This window comes from Castanea sativa, chromosome 8 (genome assembly GCF_040712315.1).
Source record: "Castanea sativa cultivar Marrone di Chiusa Pesio chromosome 8, ASM4071231v1".
Lineage (NCBI taxonomy): Eukaryota > Viridiplantae > Streptophyta > Magnoliopsida > Fagales > Fagaceae > Castanea > Castanea sativa.
This window is the reverse complement of record NC_134020.1, coordinates 50,308,107-50,334,833: the sequence shown is the minus strand read 5'-3', so window position 1 is coordinate 50,334,833 and position 26,727 is coordinate 50,308,107. Positions and strand designations below refer to the sequence as shown.

Sequence of the window (26,727 nt, the reverse complement as noted above, 5' to 3'; positions counted from 1 at the left end):
TCTTAAATCTAGCATCACGTAAACACATAAGCACAGAAGCATCAATTCCTTTTCTAGTTAATGGTTTAATAGCAATTTGAACCAAACCAATGTGTAAATATTTAAGATTTTTCTTGGACAAAAACTCGTTAATATTTTTCTTGAAAAATAAACAACATTTTTCATGAGTTTTGGAAATAGAAAAGGTTTGTTCAATAGTTCTAGCTCTATATTCAAAGAAAATATTTTTTTTTTCAGTCCAAGTAAGATCATAAACAGATTTAGTAGAAACCTTAGGAATATTTCATTTTTTAAAATCTGGGTACTCACTTTCTCCTACAGTGAGGTCTTCTTCATTCACAATATCAGGAGGACAATCAGTCCTAGAGCTAACAGAGGAGTCGGATCTCCACATTCTATCAATATCTAATTTAGTTATAACACTCAATTATCATGTTTTTCTCAAAACCGTTGCATTTCGTAACACATACCGGTCATCAGCCCTATTCTTCTCACGCCCTTACGCTCTCCTGGCTTCACGGACCTTACTGTTCAGATCTGGGACTTTTTACAATGGCGGTGGCGCCAACGACGGTGAGACCAACACAACAATGAAGTATCACAAGGTCAGGTAGACACGGACAGAATATGAAAGACACAACAACACTATTGGCTAAGGAAAGAATGGCTTTGATACCATAAAGGGGGAAGAACGACAGTGCAGAAGGCGGAAGCACAACAGATAGCAGATATATGGAATAATTCAAAGTAAATGATAATTGAAAGTAAGGCGGTAGAACCAGCCAAGTAGTTGTATATCAAAATAATTCAAAGTATTGAAAACAGCAGTGTTTATTGAATATACATCAAAATAACGGTAAACCCGAAACGATACACTAGTATTGACCAATACCAAAATATATAGTTCCATTAGTCATACCGGTACAACTACTGATACGAGATTGACTCTCTTGATCAAAACTCACGACTAGCTAGGCTCATAATTTGACACGCATGTTATGGTTTATCAACACTAAAACATATGGACCTAACACAACTGATCTTCTGTAGACACTTGGATCACACAATAATTCACCTTGGTTTTTGCTCTAACTTCAAATTCTACTCCGTTGGTGTTTTTGATGGTTTACAACCAATTAACCTCAGCATCTTGTAAGAGCTCTAGTGTATACTTTCTTTGACAAAGACTAATAACTTTGGCTGACTTTGAGTTCGAATTTTTGAATTGATGATCAAAAAACTATTTCAACTATATTGTACACCTTGTACATCATTTACTCACCTTGAAATCACTTATATAAATTCTTTTTACTGTTCTTGGATGAAGATCAACTTTCAATCCATGGCTATCCTCAATCATACAGATAAACATTACTTGACGGTATCAAAATTTGTTCTACAAAAGCTATGGAATACTATGCTTTGGTTGAACATGTTTGTCCACCAACAATTAAAACCCAACAATAATTCGTGAAATTGCTCTTTAATTGTGATAACTACATGGCTTTACTCAAGGAAGAAGCCAAATAACATGTTTTAGATTAAATGAATAAATTCACCATCTTTTAATAAATATAATCACTACATGGCTTCATCCATGGTAATAGAGTAAGAAGTCGTGGGTTCAATTCTCTGTGTCCACCTTAAATGAATAAATTCATCATCTTCTAATATTTTAAGTTTTTGGAAGAATCAGTATATATATTGATTATTAAGAAATATTTGAGTTTGTTAACAATAACATTATTTTTCTTTTATTTTATTTTACTGAATACAAACATTTTTTAAAGAACATAAAATAGAGAAGAAATGATTTTAAAGTCTATCGTCTGGAGATGGTTTGATGCCACTGTATAGTTCAACAAAAGCATACTCATTAATTCATCAACTTATTCTTGAGGAAATTCTTAAACCAATGGGCAGACAGTTTGGGATGTCTTTTCAACCCATTTTTGTAGTCTATATAGTTGATGCCGAACCGAACTGTGTAACCCAAACTCCATTCAAAGTTGTCCAATAATGACCATGCAAAATATCCCTTCACATTAACACCATCCCTACATCAAAAATGTATTAATTAGACTATAGTCACAATATATATATATATATATATATATATATATATATCCATATTCATAATTGCTAATGCGGCATATTGTTATTGCTATTAATAAAGTAATATTAGTCTATCAGATAGAGAGAGATCTTCTCTACTTACTTGATAGCACTATGAAGATAATGAAGATGGTGATAGTAATAATCAATTCTATGATTGTCTGAAAGGGCTTCCTCAAGCGACAATGAGGCATTATTGAACTCATCAATTCCTATAATATAGTGGCATATTTTTAGATTCAAATGGACACCAAATTACCATTCCTTCAAATTTTATATTCCTATGGCTACTCTTATACTCTCATAACTTTATGGGATCATAATTGGAAAGTTCAAAAGAAAATTACCATTCTCGGTAATAAAAATTAGTGGATTATGATACTTTGTCTTTGTGTATAACAAAAGGTCTCGAATTCCTTTTGGATAGACATGGAGCCAATCTGAAGCAGCCTGAAATGTCATTTCAAAGAAAAATGGAGTTTGTTATAACTTAAAAGAATATCCGGGAAGGGTTCCGAAAAATACAATTTGGGAAATTTGCTTTTTCCTTATGGTGGAATAAACTTATATTATATATAATTTATATAAGAAAAAATAACTAAATTAATGATTATTACATAACTTTAGAGCTCTCTTCTAAAGTAACAACTATATCATAATGAAATATTTGCATCTGAATTGTATAATCAAGCTGCATCGTAATAACGCTGGTAAGCATGATACTGCTTTGTTAGCCAAAAAAAGAAAAAAAAGAAAAAAAGAATGAAAAAGGAAACCGAAAGCAGATTTAAAGAATAAAAAATAAAAACTTCGAAGCTTGTTGAACACCTCCTAATACTCTATATTTTTAGAATATCCTTATTCCTCTTTTTCACCTTGTTACTCGTGGCAAAGTAAGGTACAATTGGCATAGCTTAGAACTGGACTTGGCAAATAGATATGCTCCCACATAAGATTTTTTTTATTTAAAATTTTAACATATATATTATAAAAGTAATAAACCTTTAAGATTAGTTAAGTATGATAAATACCAAAAAAAAAAAGAAAAAACTTTGTTTAGTATCATGATCCATAAGTCAAATGGAAGGTAATTTTTTTTGGTGATTTAAGTGTGCACACTTTTTGCGTCGTAAATTATAAATTAAATTAGTTTATTTTCTTAGTTATAGCTCTTCAAGGTACCATTTATTTTTTTCTCCTAGTCAAATTCTACTTATTTTTATGCATATTTGTTATTACAAGAACGTATGAGCGACGATGTCACATGCAATGTAACTATCCTCTATTATAAGTTTGGTATAGAAACCTAGAAATAAAAATAAATTGAGCAGAGATATAAATTTTTTAAAATTTTTTTGATATTACATAAAATTTTAAAGTTTTAAGTGTTTAAAATTTATTCTTTTACTTATATGATTCTATAATTATAATATTTTGATTTATTGTAATCAATTTAGTGTTCTATATATAGTTTATCTTTTTTTTTTTTTTTCCGTTTTTTCTTTTCCTGGATTTGCTTTTACTATTTGAACAAGGCTTCTCTCTAATTTATCATATAAAGATATTGGATGTAAATTTTGAAAATACAATTCTTAGGTTGTATGTTTTTTAATATTCAATCAATAAAATAATTTTTATGCATAATTTTAGACCATAAAAACTTGAAATTTAAACATTTTATTGATGACATAATTAGGAATTGTGGATTTTCTTGAAATGTTTCAAGCATAGAGGATAAATAAAAAAATGCAATCCGCATTTAATTTTCAAAATTTACATCCAATAAAAATATATAGAAAGGAGTTGAAAGAGTTTCTCTCCAAACTAGCTACTCTTTCCTTATTTTTTTTTTTTCATTCAAGATTTAACTAAAAATATTTTCCGTACACAACATTCAATAATTCAAAAAATATTTGGCAAAAAATTTAACTGAAATCCTAATTCAATAGTTAAAATAATCCAAATTCCTGGACATTAAACTGAAATCCTAATTCCTAACTCAATTTTTTTTAATATAATATTTGATATGAGACAAGCGACATTTTAAAAATCAACGATCTTAAAATTTAGTGTAAATACACAAAATCTGATAAATGGCATTCGTCTCACATCGTTGGAATTACTCTTCTTTTGTTATCATACTATCTCAGAGAATGATACTAATAAACAATTAAATTTTTATTAATTTTTTTATTTTTTATCAATCTTATCTTATGTATGTTCAATATCATACACACCTTTGGACCGATGGGAATTCCATTGCGCACAGCTGCCACAACAAATGAGAAAAAGCATGGTCATGTTAGTACGTATGAGTTACATAAAAAACATGGAATCATAGCTCCAAATGTTTGAGTTCGTACTAGAAAGATTAGCTCGTGAATCTGTCAAGTAGCTTGCATTTTCAGCTTTGAAGTGATGTGAATCGGCTGCATAATTAGCAGTATAGTAGTTTAGCCCTAGAAAATCCAATGACCCTTTTACTAGCTTGGATTGCTCTTTCGTGAATTTGGGTAATCGATCACCAACTAGAGATCGCATGTTGTGTGGGTAGTCACCATTGGTTAGGGGATCCATAAACCTGCCACAAACCATATGAATTTTAAATCCTAGTACATATTATATTAAACTAGTCTATAATTTATGCATATGTATGGTACAATTTAAAAAAATTACTATTACACACATGTATGGTTTCAAATTATACTCTCTCTCTCTCTCTTTTATTTTTTTTATTTTAATTTCTTATATACACATGAGTTTACTCCTTTTTTATTGGATTTTTTATGATTTATTTATATTAGGCTTTTTGTATTTTGTACCTTAGTAACTCACTTCGAACAAAAATTAAAAAAACAAAAAACTTAAATAAAATACGTGGTACAAAATTAGACAACAATTGAAATTCAATTTAGAACCTAATTGGATTTTTTCTCAATGACAAATAATTTTTTTCTATTCTTTGTAAGTAACAAGCAAATAGCAAAATATAGATGTCCAAAACAAATTTTAAAGAAAGCCACAACAAAGAGTCATTTAGTTTTAGTACTTAACCATCCAAACATAAAATCAAGGGCTCTTAGCACAGCATCATGGTTGTGCCTCGTGTCAGAGAATGGCACAATCCAGTGTGACACTAAGGTTATACCTATAATTCCCTTTTGTGCTACCTGCACATAGCGAAAGCTTGCTTAATTAGAAAGACACACTCAAGCTAATGTAACTGTCTTTTTGTCAACATTTAACAAGTTAATAAGTTTTCAACAAAAAGTTCATCCAAACCCACACATACTAATGGAAAAGAGAAATGCTTACTTAAGTACTGAAACTGAAAAACAAATTGAATTTGCAAATTTATATAGGTTAATTTTCGCGGCAAATAGTTTTTAAATGAAGTACCTCATAGTGTCTTGTATCAAGAGCAAAGCAACCATTTTAATTTATTGAATGAAGTAAAATTTTCAAGCAAAAAAAAAAAAAAAGGAGTACAACTAAAGTAAACATGAAACAATTTGGTGTGTGACATTAGAACCTGATACTTTTGCTTGTACACTTTTACTGCAGATGCATGAGCAAGAAGTTGATTATGTGACACCAAATATGGTTCTGTCCCAGAATCTCCTCCAGTGCAATTTAAGTGTTGCCAACCAGAACATCGACCCGGAGCTAGCCCTCCTATTGCATAAGCTCCATAGCTGTAGCTCCATGGTTCATTTAGTGTGATCCAATGCTTGACACGATCACCAAATTCTTTAAAGCATAGCTCAGCGTAATCCCGAAAATCATTCCTAAATATATACATGCAAAAGTCTCCAAACTTTTTAAAAATTGATTTTACACTATTCAATTGTACATATGTAACTATCCAAATAGCGAAAAGCTTTTATGCGTATTAAAATTTTCCCTTGTTAGAGTAATTATTTTGTGAACGGGTAATAGGAACAAGACTAATTTTTTTTAGAAGAATAGTAACAAGACTAAGTGATTGATATAATAATGACTAAATTTTAAATTAAACCTCTTAACTTTTCTCTCAGTTCTATAAATTCTACACTTTTCAATTCAATCTTTTGATTTTAATATGTTTTCTATTTGCTCATTTCATCTAGTTTAGCCTAATCTTGTGGTTAGCTTTAATATGGTATCATGAATGTAAGTCAAATAACTCATTATAATGGGAACGAATAAAGTCGAATATTAAGTATTAGCTCATCATAGGACTATATTATGAACAAATGGAAGTTAAATGTCTTATTGAAATTGTAGATTAACATGTCATGACCTCTCAACATAATTTCAATGATAAATTCTTACCAAGTGATATCAAAATCAATAATTCTGTAAGTCAATGCGCTAACAACCTTACAAATAGGTCATTAGTTTTTAAAAAATTCATCAAATGGGCCCCCCTTTTATTCCTTTTCTTCAAATTGGGTCACCAATTTAAATTTTAAAAATCATAATAATGATAAATTTTTTAAAATGTATAAGGTAAATTAACCACTTACACAATATGAGGACTTAAAAAACCACCATACTCATCTTCCAACGATTGAGGAAGATCCCAGTGGAAGAGTGTCACAAAGGGCTGTAGACCTGCATTCAATCATAATAAACAATAGTAAATTAAGAGCACATGATGAGTTGATGACACATGATGGAATTTAAGAGTGAATCATGACCTTTGGCTAGGAGCTCATTGATTAGGTTGTTGTAGTATTTGATTCCTTCCTTGTTCACACCCTCACATACCTTTCCTTCTAAAATTAGTCCCACAAATGAGATTGTTAGGACCATAATATGATCACAAAACAATAGTCATTTCATTCCAGTCTAAGATGTGCATTTGATGCCTTGATGGTACAATTTTTTATGTTCTTTTGATCATTGAATGGATTTGACCTTTTACGATAAAAAAATTAAGGACTGTGAAAATGACAATCTTACTTGGTAATATTCGAGGCCATGAGATTGAGAATCTGTATGCATCTAAACCCATCTCTTTCATAATCCCAACATCTTCCTGCAATGTATGGCCCCAAACGATGTATAAATTATTTTAAAAAATATAATTGATACTACAAGACTATTATTTTAAATTTTGATTGTTTCATATTTTATACTCTATTGATCATAGTATGTCATGTGTTGATGGTTGTTTTTGTGACACATTAACTACAAGCCCAATTCGGTTAGGCATGACTTTCTTGTGGTCCCAATCCATGTATTTTATTTAATTCTTTTAAAGTATGGCCAAGCTCATATGACATATTGGATAAATTGAGAGAGTGCAGTTTAGAGGGTATGAATTAGTTCCTTTTGAACATTTTGCATGAGTCCAACCCCTGTATGCTACCAAGTGGGCTAAGGACGCTGGTAGCACCTTAGGTGCATGGAAGATGTCTTATACTTGAAATTTCCACCTCAAATGAGGTCTAATGCTCCTGCTGTCTATGGCCCAAGTTTGCTACCTTGATATCTTTTCCACCCAAAAAACATAACAGGCCCTAAATTGACCACCAAATGCAACTACCAAGAGTTGCAATGACTAGGAAATAGTAGCCAATGAGTTTAGGCCACTTTGTGTTCAAAATTATAACTAACCCAATTCCTAAGCATAAAGCAAACTACACTGAATCATGTAAATAGCACTTGGGAGGTCCAAAGCCTTTTCCACTGCTTGAAAGCTAGTCATTAGTAGCACCTTAAACTCAATATAATAGGCCTCTCATCAGTTCAAAAATTTCTAGCAACGTTTTACCCTTAGGCTTCGTTTGGTTGGAGAGATAGAAAAATGGAGGGATAGAAAATGTTAGGAGAATAGAAAACTAGGTGGATAGAAAGAAAAAAAAAATTATTTCTACTATATGTGATTGGTTGGGAGGATGAAAAGTTTCTTTGTTTAGTCAAAAAGAAAAATGAGATGATGAAAATGTAATTTGGATGTATTTACTCTCATGCCCATATTATAAAAAACATTATAATATTTTTTATTATATTTCCCACAAACATATTAAATACATTTATAAGAATATCACTCTACTTTTTTAAAACCCAAATTATTTCTCATTAAAAAAAACCCACGCACAAATTAAAGAAGAAAATGATAATATGTGTGTGTCTATATATATATATATGTATATATTAACTACTCACATGAAAACAAAACAAAACAAAACACAAATTGTCACTAGGTTTCATCCTCTACCTATTGATTCAAGACTAGCATGTATAAGAGCATCAACATTGAATGTGGCAAATGGCAAATGGAGCCCTCTTTTGCAATTTTTTTTACAATTCAAGCCCAAATTTTTTGCTCCATCGAATGTTGTATTTTGTAACTATTGTAAAAAAAAATACAATTGAGCTACAGTACCATCTTAAATGTAAGATGGTACTGTAGCTAATGGGATTAAAAAAAAAAAAAATTTCAATTCTCTCTCTCCCCTTTTAACCCGGGAATTTCTCTCTCCTCTCTCATTATTTCTCTTCTTTTCTCTCTCTTCTTTCTCTCTTTCTCATTTTCTCTCTCACTGTTCAGACTCAAGACCCTGTGGGTTTGCTCAACGGTGGAATTGGATGGCTCCGATGGGTCGGCGTCACGGCTTCGATGGTTTGAATCGGAGCTCCAATCGACGTGGTATGGATTTTTTGTTGTGGGTTGTGATCGGCATGTGGGTTGATATAGATGATGGAGGAGGAGTTTGGGTGTGCGATCGGCATGGGTTTCTTTGGAGGTGGTGGGTTTTTTTTTTTTTTTTTTTTTTTTCGATCTGGGTTGATATGGATGATGGAGAAGTTGTGTGGAGGAGTTGGGTTGATATGGATGATGGAGGAGGAGTCTGGAACATTGGCGTTGTGGTGGCTGTGTCATTAATCGGCATGATGGTTTTTTTTTTTTTCCAGTTTTGCTAATCTGGAGTTGTGTGGAGGAGGAGTCTGGAAGAGAAGAAGGTGAAAAGTAAAGTAATGGGGATTCAGTGAGGATAAAATTGGTAAAAAAAAAGGAAAAAATATATTTTATTGTGAAGATATATTATTTTATTGTGTAGGATAAAAAAATAAGAGTTTTGATGTTGGGGTATTGTAAAATGGTATGGTATAATTAATAAAGTAGTTTTTTAGATGTTAAAATAGAATAAAATTAGGAAAATTGGATGTTTTAATAGGATATCAGCAAAACACGAAAGCTAATCAAGTAATCATGACTTACTTGACTTAGATAGCCACTTTGAGGGGTAAATATGTAATTCAATATTTTGAGCCTATTTTTCTCATCAATTTTCCTCCGAAATTAGGAGGATAAAAATTTGTGGGCCCAAATGATTTTTTTTCCTCTTTATTTTCTTTTCCTTTTGTTTTCTCTCCTAAACCAAACAAAGGAACATCCTTCTCATCTTCACCCCAACCAAATTGAGTGTTAGAGCTAAAACTTTAGAGTAAAACGTATTTAGTTAGAAAAGCTTCTCACTATTCCAAAATTTGGAGGTAAAAATACTAGAACAAAGGAACTCTCCCTCTCTCCCTCACGAGCCACGACCTCTCTCAATTTTTTTTGGCTACCTGTGGGTTGAAGTTTTAGACTTAAAATTATAAGCATTTTCTATTATTGGCATTTTGATTTCTCTCTTGTCAAAGCATCATTAACCTTTGTTTTTTGTACATTTTGAATTTTGGACTCGACTCTCCTTAAACATGCACTTATAACGAACCCAAGGGGAGATTTAAGCCCTTGTCGAAAAATCTCTCCAATATCATGTATTTTGTTTTCTCATTTTAAACTTTGATTATTTTATAAGGGAAGTAAAAAGAATACATGACAAATTGTGATTAATAGAGTATATAGTGGAACACAAAAATTGGGATGTAGAATTTGTATTCTTGAAAACTAGGAGCTAATTATTAAGGTATATGAGTGTTCTTTCTTTCAATTTCTATTATAAGCACGGAACAACTTACCTTGTACCGATGATATTGATCCACAGCTACATCTCCACTGCTACCATCCATTATCCTACCTGCAATTTCATTGTAAGTTAATACTGTATTTAGAGATAAGAAATTTTTATTTTTCTTTCATTATTTAAAACTAGTAATTTGAGCCATAAGAAAAATAGAACTAGTACGCAAGCCTCACAATCATAAGGTCCATAACAAATACAACTTTTTTCTCGTTTAAAGTTTACTTAATGGAAGGAATAGGGAAATTTTTTTTTTGAAGAATTACCCCTTAGTGAACTTACCACAAACTTCACATATTTTATAAATTTAATCTGGACCCTGATTTCACCTCTTAAGTGCTTAAGTCCGAGTCCGAGATTTTTACTGTATACTAAAATTCCACATTTACAACACAGGCTCATGCAGGAAGTCACTGATCTTGGCTTTACAAAATTAGACAAAAAGCCTTGGACCCTAACTTCTCACACACAAACATAGATTAACGGAAAATTGGAACATTTACGACACAAACAAATAAAAAATCACGAACTCACAATATTAAGATCACTTCCATTTAAAATACATTCAGGTCATGACTCAGATTAAATATTACGGATCTATAGATGGCCAAATTGATCACCACTATGCCATATGTAATGGTCTAATACATTGAATTCCCAACAGTGCCACTATAATGTTCTCAATTGCCTCATTTTGTATAGTTTGTTTTGTTGGCAAACAAGTCATGAATGAGTGTTAAGTGGCTGCCCCACATGTTGGTGGGTGAAGATACATACTTATTGGAACTTAATTATTGTAATTGTTTTCTTTCGTAAATGAATAAATTCCTATTTTCTCTTTCTTCTTGTTATTTTTTTTATACAATAGAGAAATTTTATTCTAATTTAATTTAAGTTTATGTGTTTGTGAAACTCACTCTTAGAGACTTGAACTCTAGTCTTTACCCCTCACATCCTACAAGTATTTATACTTGTAAAGTGACCACCGCACCAAAAGTAATTATTTTCTTTCCAAAAAAAAAAAAAAACCACCTTTATTTCCCAGTATTCTTATGAGAAGAAAATAATTTTGTTTATTAAGGGTTTGTTCAGAATCCGCTTATTTTGTTCAAACTGAAATTTTTTTGTTAAAAGTACTGTAGATAAGAGTAAATATTAGTTGAAATAGTAGAATGAAACTCATAAATAGTATTAAAAAATAAGTTAAATAGTAAAATAAGTTGGCAAAAAATATGCAAATTAAACAGATACTAATTGTGGAATGTTTTATTTGCTCTGCATTGACCCGTCCTTTTCGATACAAGACTTTGACATGTTCATTGTTTGGCCAGTCATGACCCAAGTATGCAGATACACAAAATTACACAAAAGTCTTCACATGGATGATGTTCTGCTTGACCTTTACAATACTAATTTGGTCCCACAGGTTTTCACGATCCACAGAAGCTCTGGCAAGCAAAAGCATATACTCTATGCTCTAAGCTAGTGTTAAACAGGAACAAAGAAAAATAATTTTTTAATGCCACTACAAGTACAGAGAATTGAGCAGCTAGATTCGGAAAACAAACATGTACTTTACTCAAGGGCCGGCCAACTTTGTTGTTTCTCTCTCCTAAAACTCAGGCAAAAATCAGGTATAAAATTTGGAATCCCCATAGTTTTCTCATTTTTCCTGCCTTGTACTACATTTATTGGAGTAGGTAAAGAAAATAATCATCGATCTTCATTTCATCCATGGTGGATGGGGTACCATCCTTTAACTCCAAGGGCGTGAGACTTGGCGCTACTAACATGTGGACAAACCAATAACAGCTATTCTATCTCTCTAGTTAGGAGTTCCACACAAATTCAACTACTTTAATGCCTCATTTGGTCACAAGCATACGGCACTATCCTCAACAATAATCAATTAATCATCTTCATCTAACATAGATCCATTTCATAGTTTAGAATAAATTTTATAAATCTAAAATTTTAAATAATGCAACAATTTATATATTGATAGATCTATAAAAAAAAAAAAAAAATTTACAGTGAAATGAACAAAATAAAGAAGATTTGAATTTTTTTTTTAGAATTAATTTTAACATAATATTGCATAATATTCATTGGTGACTCATATTTTCAAGTTTCATATCCATGGAGAGAAAAAGAGACCTGGATATTTATGAGTGTAAGTGTCCCATATGCTTGGTCCTTTACCACCTTCTTTTGCTGCACCTTCATACTGGAAATTTGAAAGAATTAACACACATGAGAACATAATAATATTGATCATATGCTTGACATCTCACGACATTTGCAGTAAAACTATGATACAAATTAACATGGAGAAAATTGTGATTTAATTACTTGATAAGCCGCTGATGCAGTACCAAAAATAAAACCTCTGGGAAAACTGGTCCGGTTGAGTGAAGCAGTGTCATAGCTTGGTGAAACAGCAATGCCATTAGTCAATAAGCCAAGAAGAACTAGGAGGCCTAAGACTGGATAACCTTGAAATGCCATAATTGATTTTGGTTACACTGTGTAGAACTAGGTGCTAGCTGCCGGCTTTTTATAGAGGAGCACTACATTAAACTATTTTATTTTCAAAAGATGAAAAAAAAAAAGGCATGAAAAAGGACTGGCAATATGTTAGTAGCAGTCCTTGGACTGATTGTTTGATATTTATTTTTTTATATTCGACTGATTGTTTGATATTATATGTACTACATAGAATATAGATATCCTCCAAGTTTTGCCTAAGATTCTTTCCATTAAACAAAGTTAAAAAAAAGAAATAATAGTATTTTATTTTTGCGTTGGATGTCAAGAAAGAGAGTACCATAAACAATATGACAGGCCATGGATTCTCAAACTCTTTTTATTGCACTACATCATCCCAAACTCACATTTTTACATTTTAAACAACTTTATATACTTCTTCACACACTTTTTCACCCACACAAATTTCAAAAAATTACAAAAATCTCATCTCAAACTACTCTACCAAACATCCCTTAAATGTGATGAACACCAATGTAATTTTTTTTTGATATCACGTGTATAATTATAGATATTGTATGTTTGGAGTGTACATCAACAAATATGTCAAAAAAGTTTCCCTCTATGCTAATGGTTCTATTGTTTTACATTGAATTTATAATAAACAAGTCCTGACCTATGTCAAAAAAGTTTCCCTCTATTCTAATGGTTCTATTGTTTTACATTGAATTTATAATAAACAAGTCCTGACCTCTCAAATTAATTATTGGCTATATTGACCAGTTCTAGTGGAGAATTTTCAAAGCTCTACAAACTTGGGCTCAAGTGGTGAAGGTTACTTCAAGTGGAGTTGATTTTGCATTTTAGATTCAAATGGCCTAGAATAAGAAACTTTAAGGATGAACGATTTGAATCATGAATGTTTTTGTTGAAAATAACAAAAAATACCAATACTAACTTACAAGGCTCTTAATGTTTCTTGTAGTAGTAAATTAGATATATATATATTTTTTTTTTTTTTTTTTTCATTCTACATCAGTCCAAGCTCCAAAAAGCACCAAGTATCTCAACATCAATTGTTATGAATTTCATAAAAGATTTTCCATTGAATGTTTTGTGCTACTGCCAATGGATTGTTCCATTTGCGGAAGAAATATGTATATATATGGTGATTCAACATATTCTCTAACCCTTAAAATATGAAGAACTATTATGTATACAAAATTTTCACAATACTTTCACAACAAATCTTAAGTAGTAGGTCTTTATTGGCTATTGATGATAGACAAAATGCAATCTTAGCGATGAATTCAAATTAAAACTAAAAACAATTTTTTATGCAGGATTTTTGTACTTTATAGTGTGGGGGTTCAAATGAAACCCCCCGACTTGGCCAAATTTTTTTTTATTAAATAAAATTTTTAAAACAAATTTGTTTTGATCCATCTAAAATAAAAATTTAAACACTCTGACCTTAAATTTTGTTTAAATCCAATTGAAATAAACTTGAATATGATAATCTCAATGTTACTTTTATAATATTTTTACAATAAAAGTTATGTGGCAAGTTGTAACTGATTTTTATCTAGACCTACAACTGACATCACTTTTTTACTTACCTTTAACAACTTGCCATCTAAATTTTGTTGTGAAAGTTTTGTGAAAGTGTTGTGTCAATAGCACTACTCTTAAAATACTTAATTTTATAAAAAAGAAAAAAAAATGTTTCAACCTTTTGCTCCTTCGTTAAAAAATAATAATAATAAACGTTCTTTCTGAGACTCTAGATTACGTTGGTGTTAATAGCGGAATGAAGCTGTTTTTCCTTACACTTTTCTTTTTCATCAGCAAAAGAAAATACACCATCGTTACAACCAACAAATTTGTATCTACATCTGTGATTCTTTTCTCATTCTTTCTTCTATGTTTTCTTAGTTTTTCTCTTTGTTTGATCAAGTAGTTTGAACTCTAAAGATCTCTAAGTCCAAAAATTCTTTTAGTACTTGCTCGATCAAATTCCAAGAGAGTGATCACGTGTATGGTTAAAAAGTTAGACACTTCAAAAGCAAAAACTTATATTAGTTAGTATTTTTTTTTTCCTTAATTTCACATTGACTCTTAATCCTACTCCTAGGTGTGTTACTATTCTTCTTTATCATATCTTTTTATTTAATTGATATCACATATAAATATAATAAGTTATTATTAACTTGACAAAAATGTATGATTAGTTATTTATGTTAGGTTCTAAGGATTTAAGATTTAAATGTTTTAGAACTTCAATGTGTATATGTTGGCAAACCATGATCAAAACGTTTAGTCTAGATTTAGGCTGCTCAAAGTGTGTGTGTAAAGTTAGAATCGAGTAATTGCAAAAAATTACTGTTCAATTTCTGCAAGGCTCGATCGATCGGAAATTAGACTTGATCGATCGAAGCTCATGCAAATTGTTTTTCTGTAGAATTTTCCAACTCAGCCTAAGCCCATATGTCGTGTAAGGTTTTATGTTTTGTCTTAAGTATAAAAGGAAAAACCCTAGCCACATTTCATGTTGTTGTTTATGCTGTGTGTGTGAATCTCTTGTGAGATCTAGATGTGTTTGCCTTCATATATACTTAGGGTTATCAAGATCAAGATTGATGTCGAGAGCTTGGTAATCATTTCAGTTGTTGCATAAAGAGCTTAAAGAATTACAAGTGGTATACTTGTGAATGCTATGGATCTGAGAAAGAAGTAGTCTGTAGACTCGTAGCTGTCACGTGATTGTGGTAATACGTTTTCTACTCGAGATAGTAATAGGATATTAGTGGTCAAAGTTGCTATTGTAGAACTTCAGTTTTTTTTTATAGTGGATCTATTTTACCTTGAAGATAGCTAAATTAAATCCTTCCTAGGTTTTTTACCAGTTTGGTTTTCTTGGTTATCATATCGTGTGTTATTTACTTTTCTGCTTTGCTTTACATGATATGATTTGTTTGTGATAACCTAGATTTGAATAATTTACCTAAGTTAATCACTTGGCTAAATAACTAGGTTAAACAACTTGTGTTTAAGGGGTCTAAAAACGTAAATTTAATTAAATTTGTTTATGCATTCAACGGTTGTTATCTTACTGATCTTTAAATGTTTTAGACTATTGTACAATATAGTTGTCCTTTCTACTGAATTATATTTAGAATACTATTTTAGATTATTGTATATAATATAGAAGTTTTATATACACAAAAAAAAAATATTATTTCATTTTTCATTTTCCCTCCTTGACAAATTCCTAGCTTCGCCATTACTGACCCCCTAGGAAAAAACTATGAAGCTGCCACTGAGTGTGGTTGATTGGTTGTGCTAGAGTAAATAATAGTTTTGCCCTTCCTTTCTTGGCAAAATTTGCTGAATAGTAGCTTTTGAGAAAAAATTTGGTGAATAGCATGCATTTGATGTTATTTAGTTGGTTGGAGTGTTTTTGGAACTCAAGTTTGAGAAACTTGAGTTCCAACCCAAAATCAAGTTTAATAAACTCGAGATCCAAGTAGTCTAATTCTGACTCGAAAAAAAAAAAAAAAAAAAAAAAAAAAAAAAAAAAAAAAAACCCACCTGGAACTCAAGTTTGGTAAACTCGAGTTCTAGGTGAGTATTTATTTATTTATTTAGTGTAATGGTCCATCACAATGTCCTTGGATAAGGCTTTGACAAAGATCCTATATAAAAAAACTTTAAAAGCCGTGTTTCTTTTGAAGTTGAAAGAAAATTTTCGTTTTTACGTGGTTGATTTTTTTTTTGTTTTCTTGGGTTGTGAGGATTAAGTAAAAATTGTAAAATAAATTAAAAATTGCTTTCGATTTCTCTGATTCAACTCAATCTAAATTGTTCATTTTTATTTGGGATTTTTTTTTTGGGTCAGGTTTTATGCTGTGGAGACTTTGGCAACATTAGAGTTCCTTCAAATGCTGTGATGGACCATTTCACTAAAAAAATATACCCACCAGGAACTCGAGTTTAGTAAACTTGAGTTCCGCGTGTTTTTTTTTTTTTTTAATTCCATGTCAGTATCAAAATAGTTGGATCTCGAGTTTTGTAAACTTGATTTTGGGTTGGAACTCGAGTTTGCTAAACTTGAGTTCCAAAAACAGTCTAGCTAACTAAATAAGTTCAAACACATGTTATTCACCAAAATTTTTTCTAAAAATATACTATTTAGCAAATTTTGCCACAGGTCATACTCATTCATGAATTTGAAAAAAAAAAAAAAAAAAAAGATTATAGAATGTTTTCCTAAAATTTAACTTAGCAAAGAGTTAAAAAATATTTTTTGCTAAGTAAATTATTTTTATCAATCAAAAGGACCCAGAAGGTCACTGGCCCATTTCATCACAATCCAGCGCTCTACGGATTGAGTGGGGGGAAGACAGAAATGGGTATTGGCCCATTTCAATTACAAATAATAAAAAGAAAAAATCCATTGGGCTAGAGAGTGGGCTGCTGCAGGAATATAAATATTTTTTCGAACTTTTTGTTGCTTAGTTTGTACTCCACCTCCACCAAGGCATCATTTTTTTTTTTTTTTTCCATTTTAAACTTTGATTATTTTATAAAAAATTCAAATGAATGCATGATAAGTTTTTATTGATAAAACATAAAAAAAAAAAAAATGGTATACTAGATTTCTATTGATTTGGGGGTTATTCACTAGTATATCAAATCTTACTATCTCTCTTACAAGCAAATCTGTAAGAAATTAGAATTTTCATTTGAAAATATGTCTTGAGCATTTTATTCCTTATGCTTAACTGCTTAAGGAATCCACGCGATCCCGTAAAAGTTTTTGCCCATATCTTTTTGCAGTCAAATTCGTAATTCTCACATTTTCTTTGCAGATGACATCTTTGATTTGACCAAACTCTCCTATAGCTGTCATAGACATCTAAAATCCCAGATGGTTTTCATGTTTGGTATAGTTACACATTTATCAGCTAAAGATTTTTTTTTTTTTTTTGCTTTCCAATGCAATGGGGTCCATTAAATTCCTCCTTAACATATGGACGAATGAACCATTAACAAAAGCTATTTAAATATTCACATAATATTTTTTTTTTAAAATGACACTAATTATATTATTGACACATCATTTTATAAGGTTTTTATAATAGTTCTAGCATTTTCTTTTCTTGGAAAGTAAACCACTTGGAGTGTTTTCTATGTAGTATATATAAAATTATATACTATTATTTAACAAGCATTTTTGCATTGGAGTCATGAGCTCCGTACTGATTACATAATTTGAAGAGCGTACAAATGGAAAAGAAAATATCTTCAGTTTATTGTTTGAAGACAACCCAATGCTAATAGATAGTTCATAATTTCAGCATATATAGCCTATGTCTACATCTTGAGGAACTTCTTGTACCAACGGGCTGAATGTTTAGGATATCTTTTATTCCCATTTTTATAGTCTACAAAGTTTAGTCCGAATCGAATAGTGTAACCTGAGGACCACTCAAAATTATCCAACAATGACCACGCAAAGTATCCCTTAACATTAGCGCCTTCCCTATATATACCAATGAAAGAAGTGAAATCCAGTTAGAATTCTATAATTTTGTGTGTGAGAGAGAGAGAGAGAGAGAGAGAGAGAGAGAGAGAGAGAGAGAGAGAGAGAGAGAGAGAGAGAGAGAGAGAGAGAGAGAGAGAGTCACTTACTTGATAGCCCTAAGAAGATACCAAAGATGGTCACGGTGATACTCAAGTCTTTGTTGGTCAGCAAGGGATTCCTTACGTGACAAAGTAGCATTATTGAATTCACCCACTCCTACAAATATAGTTGGGAGAATTTAGCTTCAAATGGAAATCTCATAACTAGCAATAACATTCCAATTTTTCATGAGCTTGTGGGATAATAAAAGAAAAAGAGGAGGTAGAGGAAAATACCATTTTCGGTGATATAAATTAGTGGATTATGGTACTTCCTCTTTATATACAGCAAAATCTCTCGAATTCCTTTAGGATAAATATAGAGCCAACCTGAATCAGTCTGCGATTTTAAAGGGATACTAACATAAGGCAACCTGATGTGATTATCTTTAATTGTAAGATAGAATATATATATAATCGTACCATTTATATGACATCAATCATATTCATTATCACATCATTTTATAAAATTGATAGTAGTTTTACTATTTTCTTTATGAACTTTCTTGAATGCTAGGCCATTGAGTGCTTTCAAATACTAAAAAAAAAATTAAAAATTAAAAAAAAAAAAGCTGTTTATTTTTCCTCTAACTTCTAGAACAAGAATGTTGAAATGTATTGAGCTAGCTAGTACATACCGCTGGACCAAGGAGGATCCCATTCCGTGAAGCTGCAAAGTGCAAAGACAAGAAATAGAATGACCTAGTTAGTTTAACCATATTAGATACATAAGAAACTCATAAGCATGGCTGCAACTGTTGAATTTGTACTTACCAGTAAGATTAGCGGCAGCATCTGTCGTGTAACTTGCTCTATCACCAGTAGGTTGAGGGGCATAAGTTGCATAATAAGCAGTATAGTAATTTAATCCTATAAAATCAAATGACCCTTTTACCAGCTTGGATTGCTCTTTGGTAAACTTGGGTAATCGGTCTTTAACGAGAGATCGCATGCTATGCGGATAGTCACCATTTGTCAATGGGTCCATACACCTGCAAAAACAATAGAAAATTTAAAATTTATGCATATTGTTAATCTATTAAATTTGTTGATACATAAGTTGAACAAATTCTAAAGAAAGCCAACCAAAAGATGGTGTGATATTTAATTTGAAACCGACGATTTCATCTTAACAAAAAAGAAAATTAGAAGAAATAGCGTAATTTTGGATGCATGCATTTTGGTGATTGCTTATTAGCTAAAATTATAATAGAAAGGGAGAAAAAAAAATTGGTCAAATTTAGCTCAAAAACCTTAAAAAGTTTTTTTTTTTTTTTGTTTGAGATTTGCCAAATGCACAACTGAGTTAAGCAACAACGAAAAGGGACGAAGAAAAGAAAAGAAAATTTAGGTCATTTAAACAAGCTAGGGAGGTTTCTCAAAGCAGACTTCTTGGCTTTTGACTTTTGACTTTTGACTTTTGACTTTTGACTTTTTTCCCAATAAATTTTTAATTGGATAAAGTTTTTGTCCAATTGGAAATAATATATATTTTTTGAAATGAAAATAGTATTTTGTATAAAATGATACCACTCCGTCATTAAGATTAAAATCTAATAAACGATAAATATGTGTGCAAAAAATAACTATTTACTAACATATGTATTTTATTTATTAGTGAATAATTATTTTTTATAGACATGTCTTTTAGTTATTAGATTTTGATGCTGCTGACGTAGTATCATTTGATTCTAAATAACTCCTTATAAAAATGAGTTAGCCCTCCAAAGTCCAAAGAGTGATTTTTTTATTTATTAAATGTTTCAAAATCAAATTAGATAACTTTTGTATATTTATTAGAATATAAAAAAATATTAAGTTCTTTTTAGGATTGTTTAGTAGACGTAAGTATTTTGATAACTTCTATATTCACTATACTTATGAATAATGGCTTTTTTGTGAAAAACTTATTTTAGTATTTTAAAAATTCAAGACTTTATCTTTTATATATATATATATATATATATATATATATATATATATATATATATATATTTATAAGTGCTACCTACCCCCAAGAATTATTTCCGGATCTCGCCCCTGACTTCAATATATAATTAATCATTGGGAGGTCTACTTTTGATTTTGCCTTCATTTGGGTTGAGAAATTTAGTGATATGGGTAGAATTAACAAATTGTACCCATTAATTACATCCTTCAAACGGAAAGGATTAAATTATAAAATGTAAAATAAAAACCATCAAGCAGAACTTACCATCCAAACATAGAATCAAGGTAACGTAGCGCAGCCTCGCGGTCACTCTCTGTATCAAACAATGGCATTATCCAGTGACTCGGTAACGTTATCCCTATTGCACCTTTCTGTGCTGCCTGCATGGTGAACATCTATTTTACACTCAAAGCTTATTCAAGGGATTTCTTATATTTACCTAAGTTAAACTTCGTTATCATTGTTCAAATCAGTTTTAGAAATTGCTATATATGTGGAACTGTATCATTTGAAAACCAACCACGTACAATTAGGGTTTTTTTTTTTTTAAATTATAAAATTAATATGTTAAAATTTTGAAAGTCGAACCTGGTATTTTTTCTTATACACTTCAACAGCGGCTGCATGAGCAAGCAGTTGGTTGTGTGTCACCAAATATGGCTCTGTCCCTGAATTCCCGCCTGTGCAATTTAGATTTAGCCAGGCAGAGCATCGACCTGGTGCTAATGATCCTCCTGCATAACCATTATTGCTAAAAGTCCATGGCTCATTTAGTGTGATCCAATGCTTTACCCGATCACCAAATTCCTTGAAGAGAAGTTCTGAATAGTCCCGAAAATCTTCACTGAATAGTAGATGCACATGTTAGAATAATTGCTAAATAAATTCATTTTTTCTTGATAGTTTAACCTTTTGAGATGAATGATGAATTACTAATTTTATAATAATATTGAGTTTGAACTTGTCTGTCCACTCAATGTCCCATTTTTAAAAAAATTAAAAATTTCACCTATTAGGCTCCGTCGTTGAGTTGGACCCCACTTATTAAGGGGATTTGAAAGCCATATATAGAATTGTCAAAATAGTGGTTAAATTTAATAATTTTAGGTTTTGACACAAATGGTAGGTTCAATTTTTTTTTCTTTCTTTTTAACTATAAATGGTAGTCATTTAAAATCATTATTATATATGAACATGATGGAGAATATGCATGGATTATTTGGTGAATTATTCTTCTTTTTTGGGTAAATTTTTGGTGAATCATTCACTTACACAATGTGTGGACTTAGGAAACCACCATACTCATCTTCTAACACTTGGGGAAGATCCCAATGGAAGATTGTTACAAAAGGTTGTAGACCTGTATACAGGAATAGACAAATAAAGTGAGAATTATAAAATATAAAAATAAGTTCTTGATATTTTGGAATTTTAATATTGAATCCTAACCTTTGTGTAGAAGTCTATTGATGAGCTTGTTGTAGTAATTGATTCCTTCTCTATTCACACCACCACTTAGTTTTCCTTCTGAAATTAGATTAAAAAATGAGATTGTTAAAAACATAATATGGTCACAAAACAATAATCATTCCATTCCACCTAAGATGTGTACTTGATGGTACCCATTTCTATGTCCTTTTCATTGGATGGATCTAAACTTTTATGAGATTATGAAAAAGATAATCTTACTTGGCAGTACTCGAGACCATGAAATTGAGAATCTGTATGCATCTAAATGCATCTTTTTCATAATCTGAACATCTTTCTGCAATGTATAATCACAAAACATATATAAATTGTTGGAAAAATATGAAATGAAGATTTCTTATATTGTGATTATCTTGTATTGTTTAGATATGCTCAATAATTGTTTTAAAAAATGTGGAAACGTAATTGGGCCTTGAAAATGTAGAAAAGTTGTTAACGGCTAATTACAAGCTAGCATATATATATATATATATAAAATTTTGGATGATTGTTATTTTTTAAAATTATTTTGAATAAAATATATATAAGGTCCACTATCAATTGAAATTCAGTGAAATTAAAAAGAAAAAGGTTTTGGATAACTTTCAAAATTCCGTGAGCTAAAATTGTGGGACAAGAAAAAAGTAGGTATAAATAAATGTGATGTTAACTTGGTTAAAAAAAAGTGGGGTGAATGAATCCCTCAATGTTGTATTACTGTGTAACGCTTTCCTTTTCTGGTTGTCAAAACTGTTTTCTTGGGCCACATTTTGTTTTTTTTTTTTTTTTTTGACACTTCAGAATATATATGTGTGTGTGCACAGGTACGCATGATGTGTGTCTCTGAGTGCATGGGCACTTGAACCCTCAGTTATCAAACTATGCAATTGTAATATAAAACTCTTGGTAATTAATTACTAATTAGTATGAGTTGTTTTCTTTCCAGTTTTAATTATGAACACAAAACAACATATATATACCTTGTAGTGATGATATTGATCATTAGCTACATCTCCGGTGCTTCTATCTGTTATCCTTTCTGCAATTTCATTGTAAGTTAATAATGTATTTAGAGAATACCATTGGATTCTATTTTTTCTTTTACTACTTAAGAACTAGTTATTAGAGCCATAAGAGAAATGGAACTAGTACTTAAGCCTCACATGTCACAACCATAACATATACAACTTATTTCTAGTTTGGAGTTCAGTTATGGAAGAAAGGAAGGAAGAGAGGACAAAATGAAGAAAAATAAATACAAAAAGATAGGAATGTGACATTTTACGTTCTTCTTCTTCTTCTTCTTCTTCTTCTTCTTCTTCTTCTTCAATTCTTTCTTTTTTTCTTTTTAAAAAATCAATTGGGGACAAGTATCCTCAAACTCTGTCATAGATCTTGTTAAGTCATCAATATTTAAATAAATATTATTAATATTATTTTTATATTTATTTGAGTAACAGTTTTAACTTATTCATAATGGAGCAAAATCTATACCACTTATTGTTCAAAAATTTTAGAATCTTTTAATGAAATTACCCAAATTTTTTTAAAGAATCTCAATGATGCTCCCTCTCCGCTGTCAGTTTTTTGAATTTACCATTCCACACTATGACAATGAATTCCCATATATTCAAATTAGGCCATATAAGGGAGAGTTGTTATTATTTTACCAACAACAGTGTCCAATTTCACGCGTTTAATAATTAATTAGTCTATACTAAAATTCCACATTTACTTCATGCATGACTGCATAAGTCTTGGTTTACTAGTAGGTTCCGGTAAACTCAATTGATAAAGATTTTGATTAATGATTAAAAGATCTAGAGTTTAATTCTTGCTTACATCAAAAACCGATTGGTATATATCTTGGTATGATAATACAAAAACTATCATCAAAAGCAGATACCATAGATTAAAACTCTAAAAAAAAAAAAGTCTTTGCTTACTAATGTATCAACCAAGAAAATAAATAAAAGTGAAAGAAATAGAATCTTGGCTTACTAAATTAGACTATCGGTTTTCTCAAAAAAAAAAAAAAAAGACTACCGGTGTTGGGCCCTGAATTTTCACACACTAATTAATACTATAAATAACAACAAATTGGATCATTGGCTTACGCATAAACAACCATAAACAAAAATATCAAATGACATCTTAAAATAATAGTAATTTGATAGTGGGAGAAGAGGAAATTTGAATTGTGAATAGGAAAAGGTTTGACTCCAAACATGTATAATCTAATGCTCCAACCAGTAATAGAAAGATGACATGTGTACTGTCATGTGCAATGCGCATGACTCACTTGGTTGGTTGAGCTACATTAGTCATATACATTGCACATAATAAGGACAAATGTCATCTTCCTATTAGTGATTGAAGTCCAATGCTCCAAACATGTTTGGACCAAAACTTTGTACTTCTAAATATCTCTTTTGGAAATACTAGCAAATGTCAACCAATTGAGTTACAAAGATTTTGACTAAATAGTGAATACACAACATGAGCTTTACAATACTAATTTGGCCCACAGGTTTTGACAATCTACAAAAGCTCTGGCAAGCAAGAGTGAATACTCTAGCCTCCCAGCGCTAGTTCCGCAGAAAAAGTGAAATCCAGTGCAAAACAGGAAGAAGCAAGAAGAATTTTATAATGCCACTACTTGTACAGAGAATTGAGCAGCTATTTTGCGCGGTCCTAATACCATATGCTTTGATTTAAGTTAAAATAAAAAGAGAAATGATCTTCACTTGAAATGGATCAATGTTGATAATATGATGATTATGAATCTAATTCAAATTCAAATACAGATAAAAATAGGCTACCAAATATCACTCCATTAATTCTCTCTAAACCATCCGTTACAAATCAATGATTTAAGTAATTGTTGTACATTCTGTGGAGAGGACTTGAACTAATTTTTCCGAAATTAAATTTCTTCGTAATTGCACTATATTTCATTGGTAATTTAGACTTTCAAGTTTCATATTGTTGGAGAGAGAAATAAACAGAGACCTGGATGTTCATGAGTGTAGGTGTCCCATATACTTGGTCCTCTACCATCTTCTTTTGCTGCACCTTCATACTGGAAATTTGAAAGAACACACATGTGCACAAAATAATATTGATCATATGCTTCACATCCTAGACATTTGAAAAATAAAAATTATAATACAAATTAACATAGAGAAAATTGAGACTTAGTTACCTGATAAGACGCTGATGCTGTCCCAAAAATAAAACCTTTCGGAAAACTGGTCCGGCTGAATGAAGGGTCATGACTTGACGAAACAGCAATGACATTAATCAATAAGGCAAGAAGAACTAGGAGGCCTAAGCCTGGATATCCTCGAAATGCCATAATTGATTTTGGCTTTTCGTGTAGGACTAGGTATAATTTGCTGGTTTTTATAGAGGAGCATTACGTAATCTAATTTATTTAGAAAAGAAAAAAATAGAGATGAAAGGAAAAAAAATGGAAAAGGACATGCTAATGTAAGCGATCATAGCTGTCCTTCAACTAAATAAAAATATATTTTTTCTATTTTATTTTTAATCATGTTTTCAAAACACCCATATTTTAATTTTTATAATTGTTTATCCATTCATACTCTATTAAGATAGAAATGGGATTAGAAGGTATAATCTGTCATCCACTTATCTTTTGTCTTCACTTTTTTTAAAAAAACAAAAAACAATAAGACTTATTTAAGTAAGACTAGTTTTAGTATATATTTTTTTGGCCTTTTCAAGTACATGATTGCCAAAATAAGTTGGAATGCTTTCTTATGCATTCGCCAGGCTTGAGTATCTCACACCTTCCCACAATATAATTTGACCACGAACTTATTTTTGGTGGACATAAATCATTTTTCTTATCCGTTGAGTCAATCAAATAAAAAAATGTTTTTATTTCTTATTTTGTTTTCCTTTTAAAATAAAATAAAATAAGCTATGACTCCTTCACTCTACAAAACCCATGATTTTTAATAAATAGCCTCAAACACACCGTCTTCTTTTTTCCTCTAAAAACCCTTCCAGAGGGGCATTGTCATGTGGCCGCGGGTGTCCACAATTAGCTTGTGAATTTGTTATGTAGCTTGGGTTTTCAGCTTTGGAGTGATCTGAATAAGCCGCATAATTAGCAGTATTGTAGTTTAGACCTAGAAAATCAAAGGACCTTTTTACTAGTTTGGATTGCATGTTTGTGAACTTGGATAATAGGTCACCAATGAGAGATAAAAAATAAAAAATATTTTGTTTAAAACTCATAAAATAATATCTTACTTAACAAGCATTTCTGCAGTAGAGTCTTGTGCTCCATACAAGTTACATAATCTAAAGAACGTAAAAATAGAAAATAAATTATCTTCAGTTTATTGTTTGGAGACTGTCCTTGCTAAAAGATAGTTCATAATTTGAGCATAGTTCTTGTCTACTTCTTGAGGAAATTCTTGAACCAATGGCAGAATGTTTGGGGTATCTTCTATTAATATTCTCATTTTTGTAGCCTACAAAGTTGATTCCGCATCTAGCAGTATAACCAGAGGACCACTCAAAATTGTCCAACAATGACCATGCAAAATATCTCTTAACATTTGTGTCATCCCTATATATACCAAAGAAAGATGTTGGCTGAGGGTAAGGGTGGCAAATGGGCGGATTGGGTTATAAATGGGTTGGGTATGTAATTATCTATTTATCAATTTATGACCAGTTTATATATAAATTAATTATCCATTACTTGCCCAACCAATTTAATTAGTAACCCACCCATTTAACTCAATATGACTCCTCTAAAACTAGTTGCACTTAATCAAGCTCTCTCTCTCTCTCAAACAAGCAGTGCCAACCACTCATATCAAAATTATAAGAGTGTCTTTGGATTATGCAATTTCTGGTAACTTCTTTATATAATATTTATAAAAAAAAATATAATTTTTGATAAATTTTATGTTAATTGTGTAACAAGTAGTTAAAAACTAACTCATTTTTTAATAAGTTAAGATTTATATTATTTGAAAAATAAATAAATAAATAAACTGGAAAAAAAAAGAGAAAAAG

At 30.8% G+C, this 26,727-nt stretch overlaps 2 protein-coding genes across 2 annotated transcripts; both read right to left on the bottom strand.

The window, feature by feature from the left end:
- Nucleotides 1–1,809: 1,809 nt before the first annotated feature.
- On the bottom strand, nt 1,810–12,612 carry LOC142607684 (beta-glucosidase 12-like). Its single transcript, XM_075779272.1, has 13 exons — nt 12,429–12,612; nt 12,234–12,303; nt 10,075–10,133; nt 7,063–7,138; nt 6,798–6,875; nt 6,624–6,711; nt 5,648–5,903; nt 5,170–5,285; nt 4,479–4,696; nt 4,353–4,384; nt 2,463–2,565; nt 2,219–2,327; nt 1,810–2,057 (listed from the first exon to the last, which is right to left on the bottom strand). The coding sequence occupies exons 1-13, from the start codon at nt 12,582–12,584 to the stop codon at nt 1,877–1,879; spliced, it is 1,542 nt and encodes a 513-aa protein (XP_075635387.1). The 5' UTR covers nt 12,585–12,612; the 3' UTR covers nt 1,810–1,876.
- A 5,327-nt stretch (nt 12,613–17,939) lies between these two features.
- LOC142608009 (beta-glucosidase 12-like) lies at nt 17,940–25,030 on the bottom strand. The gene is made up of 13 exons (XM_075779711.1): nt 24,872–25,030; nt 24,679–24,748; nt 22,647–22,705; nt 21,889–21,964; nt 21,649–21,726; nt 21,472–21,559; nt 20,788–21,043; nt 20,464–20,579; nt 19,023–19,240; nt 18,887–18,918; nt 18,486–18,588; nt 18,258–18,366; nt 17,940–18,108 (listed from the first exon to the last, which is right to left on the bottom strand). The coding sequence occupies exons 1-13, from the start codon at nt 25,022–25,024 to the stop codon at nt 17,940–17,942; spliced, it is 1,527 nt and encodes a 508-aa protein (XP_075635826.1). The 5' UTR covers nt 25,025–25,030.
- Nucleotides 25,031–26,727: the final 1,697 nt, after the last annotated feature.

What these genes read in the sequence shown, in the direction of transcription:
- LOC142608009 (XM_075779711.1), bottom strand. Translation starts at nt 25,024, where the DNA reads ATGGCATTTCGAGGATATCCAGGCTTAGGCCTCCTAGTTCTTCTTGCC. An exon ending in ATCAATATCATCACTACAAG is followed by an intron (nt 21,965 to 22,646) that starts GTATATATATGT and finishes TATACATTGCAG; the next exon opens with AAAGATGTTCAGATTATGAA. An exon ending in AATTTATATCACCGAAAATG is followed by an intron (nt 18,367 to 18,485) that starts GTATTTTCCTCT and finishes CTATATTTGTAG; the next exon opens with GAGTGGGTGAATTCAATAAT.
- LOC142607684 (XM_075779272.1), bottom strand. Translation starts at nt 12,584, where the DNA reads ATGGCATTTCAAGGTTATCCAGTCTTAGGCCTCCTAGTTCTTCTTGGC. An exon ending in CTGCATCAGCGGCTTATCAA is followed by an intron (nt 12,304 to 12,428) that starts GTAATTAAATCA and finishes TCAAATTTCCAG; the next exon opens with TATGAAGGTGCAGCAAAAGA. An exon ending in CAATGAGCTCCTAGCCAAAG is followed by an intron (nt 6,712 to 6,797) that starts GTCATGATTCAC and finishes GATTGAATGCAG; the next exon opens with GTCTACAGCCCTTTGTGACA.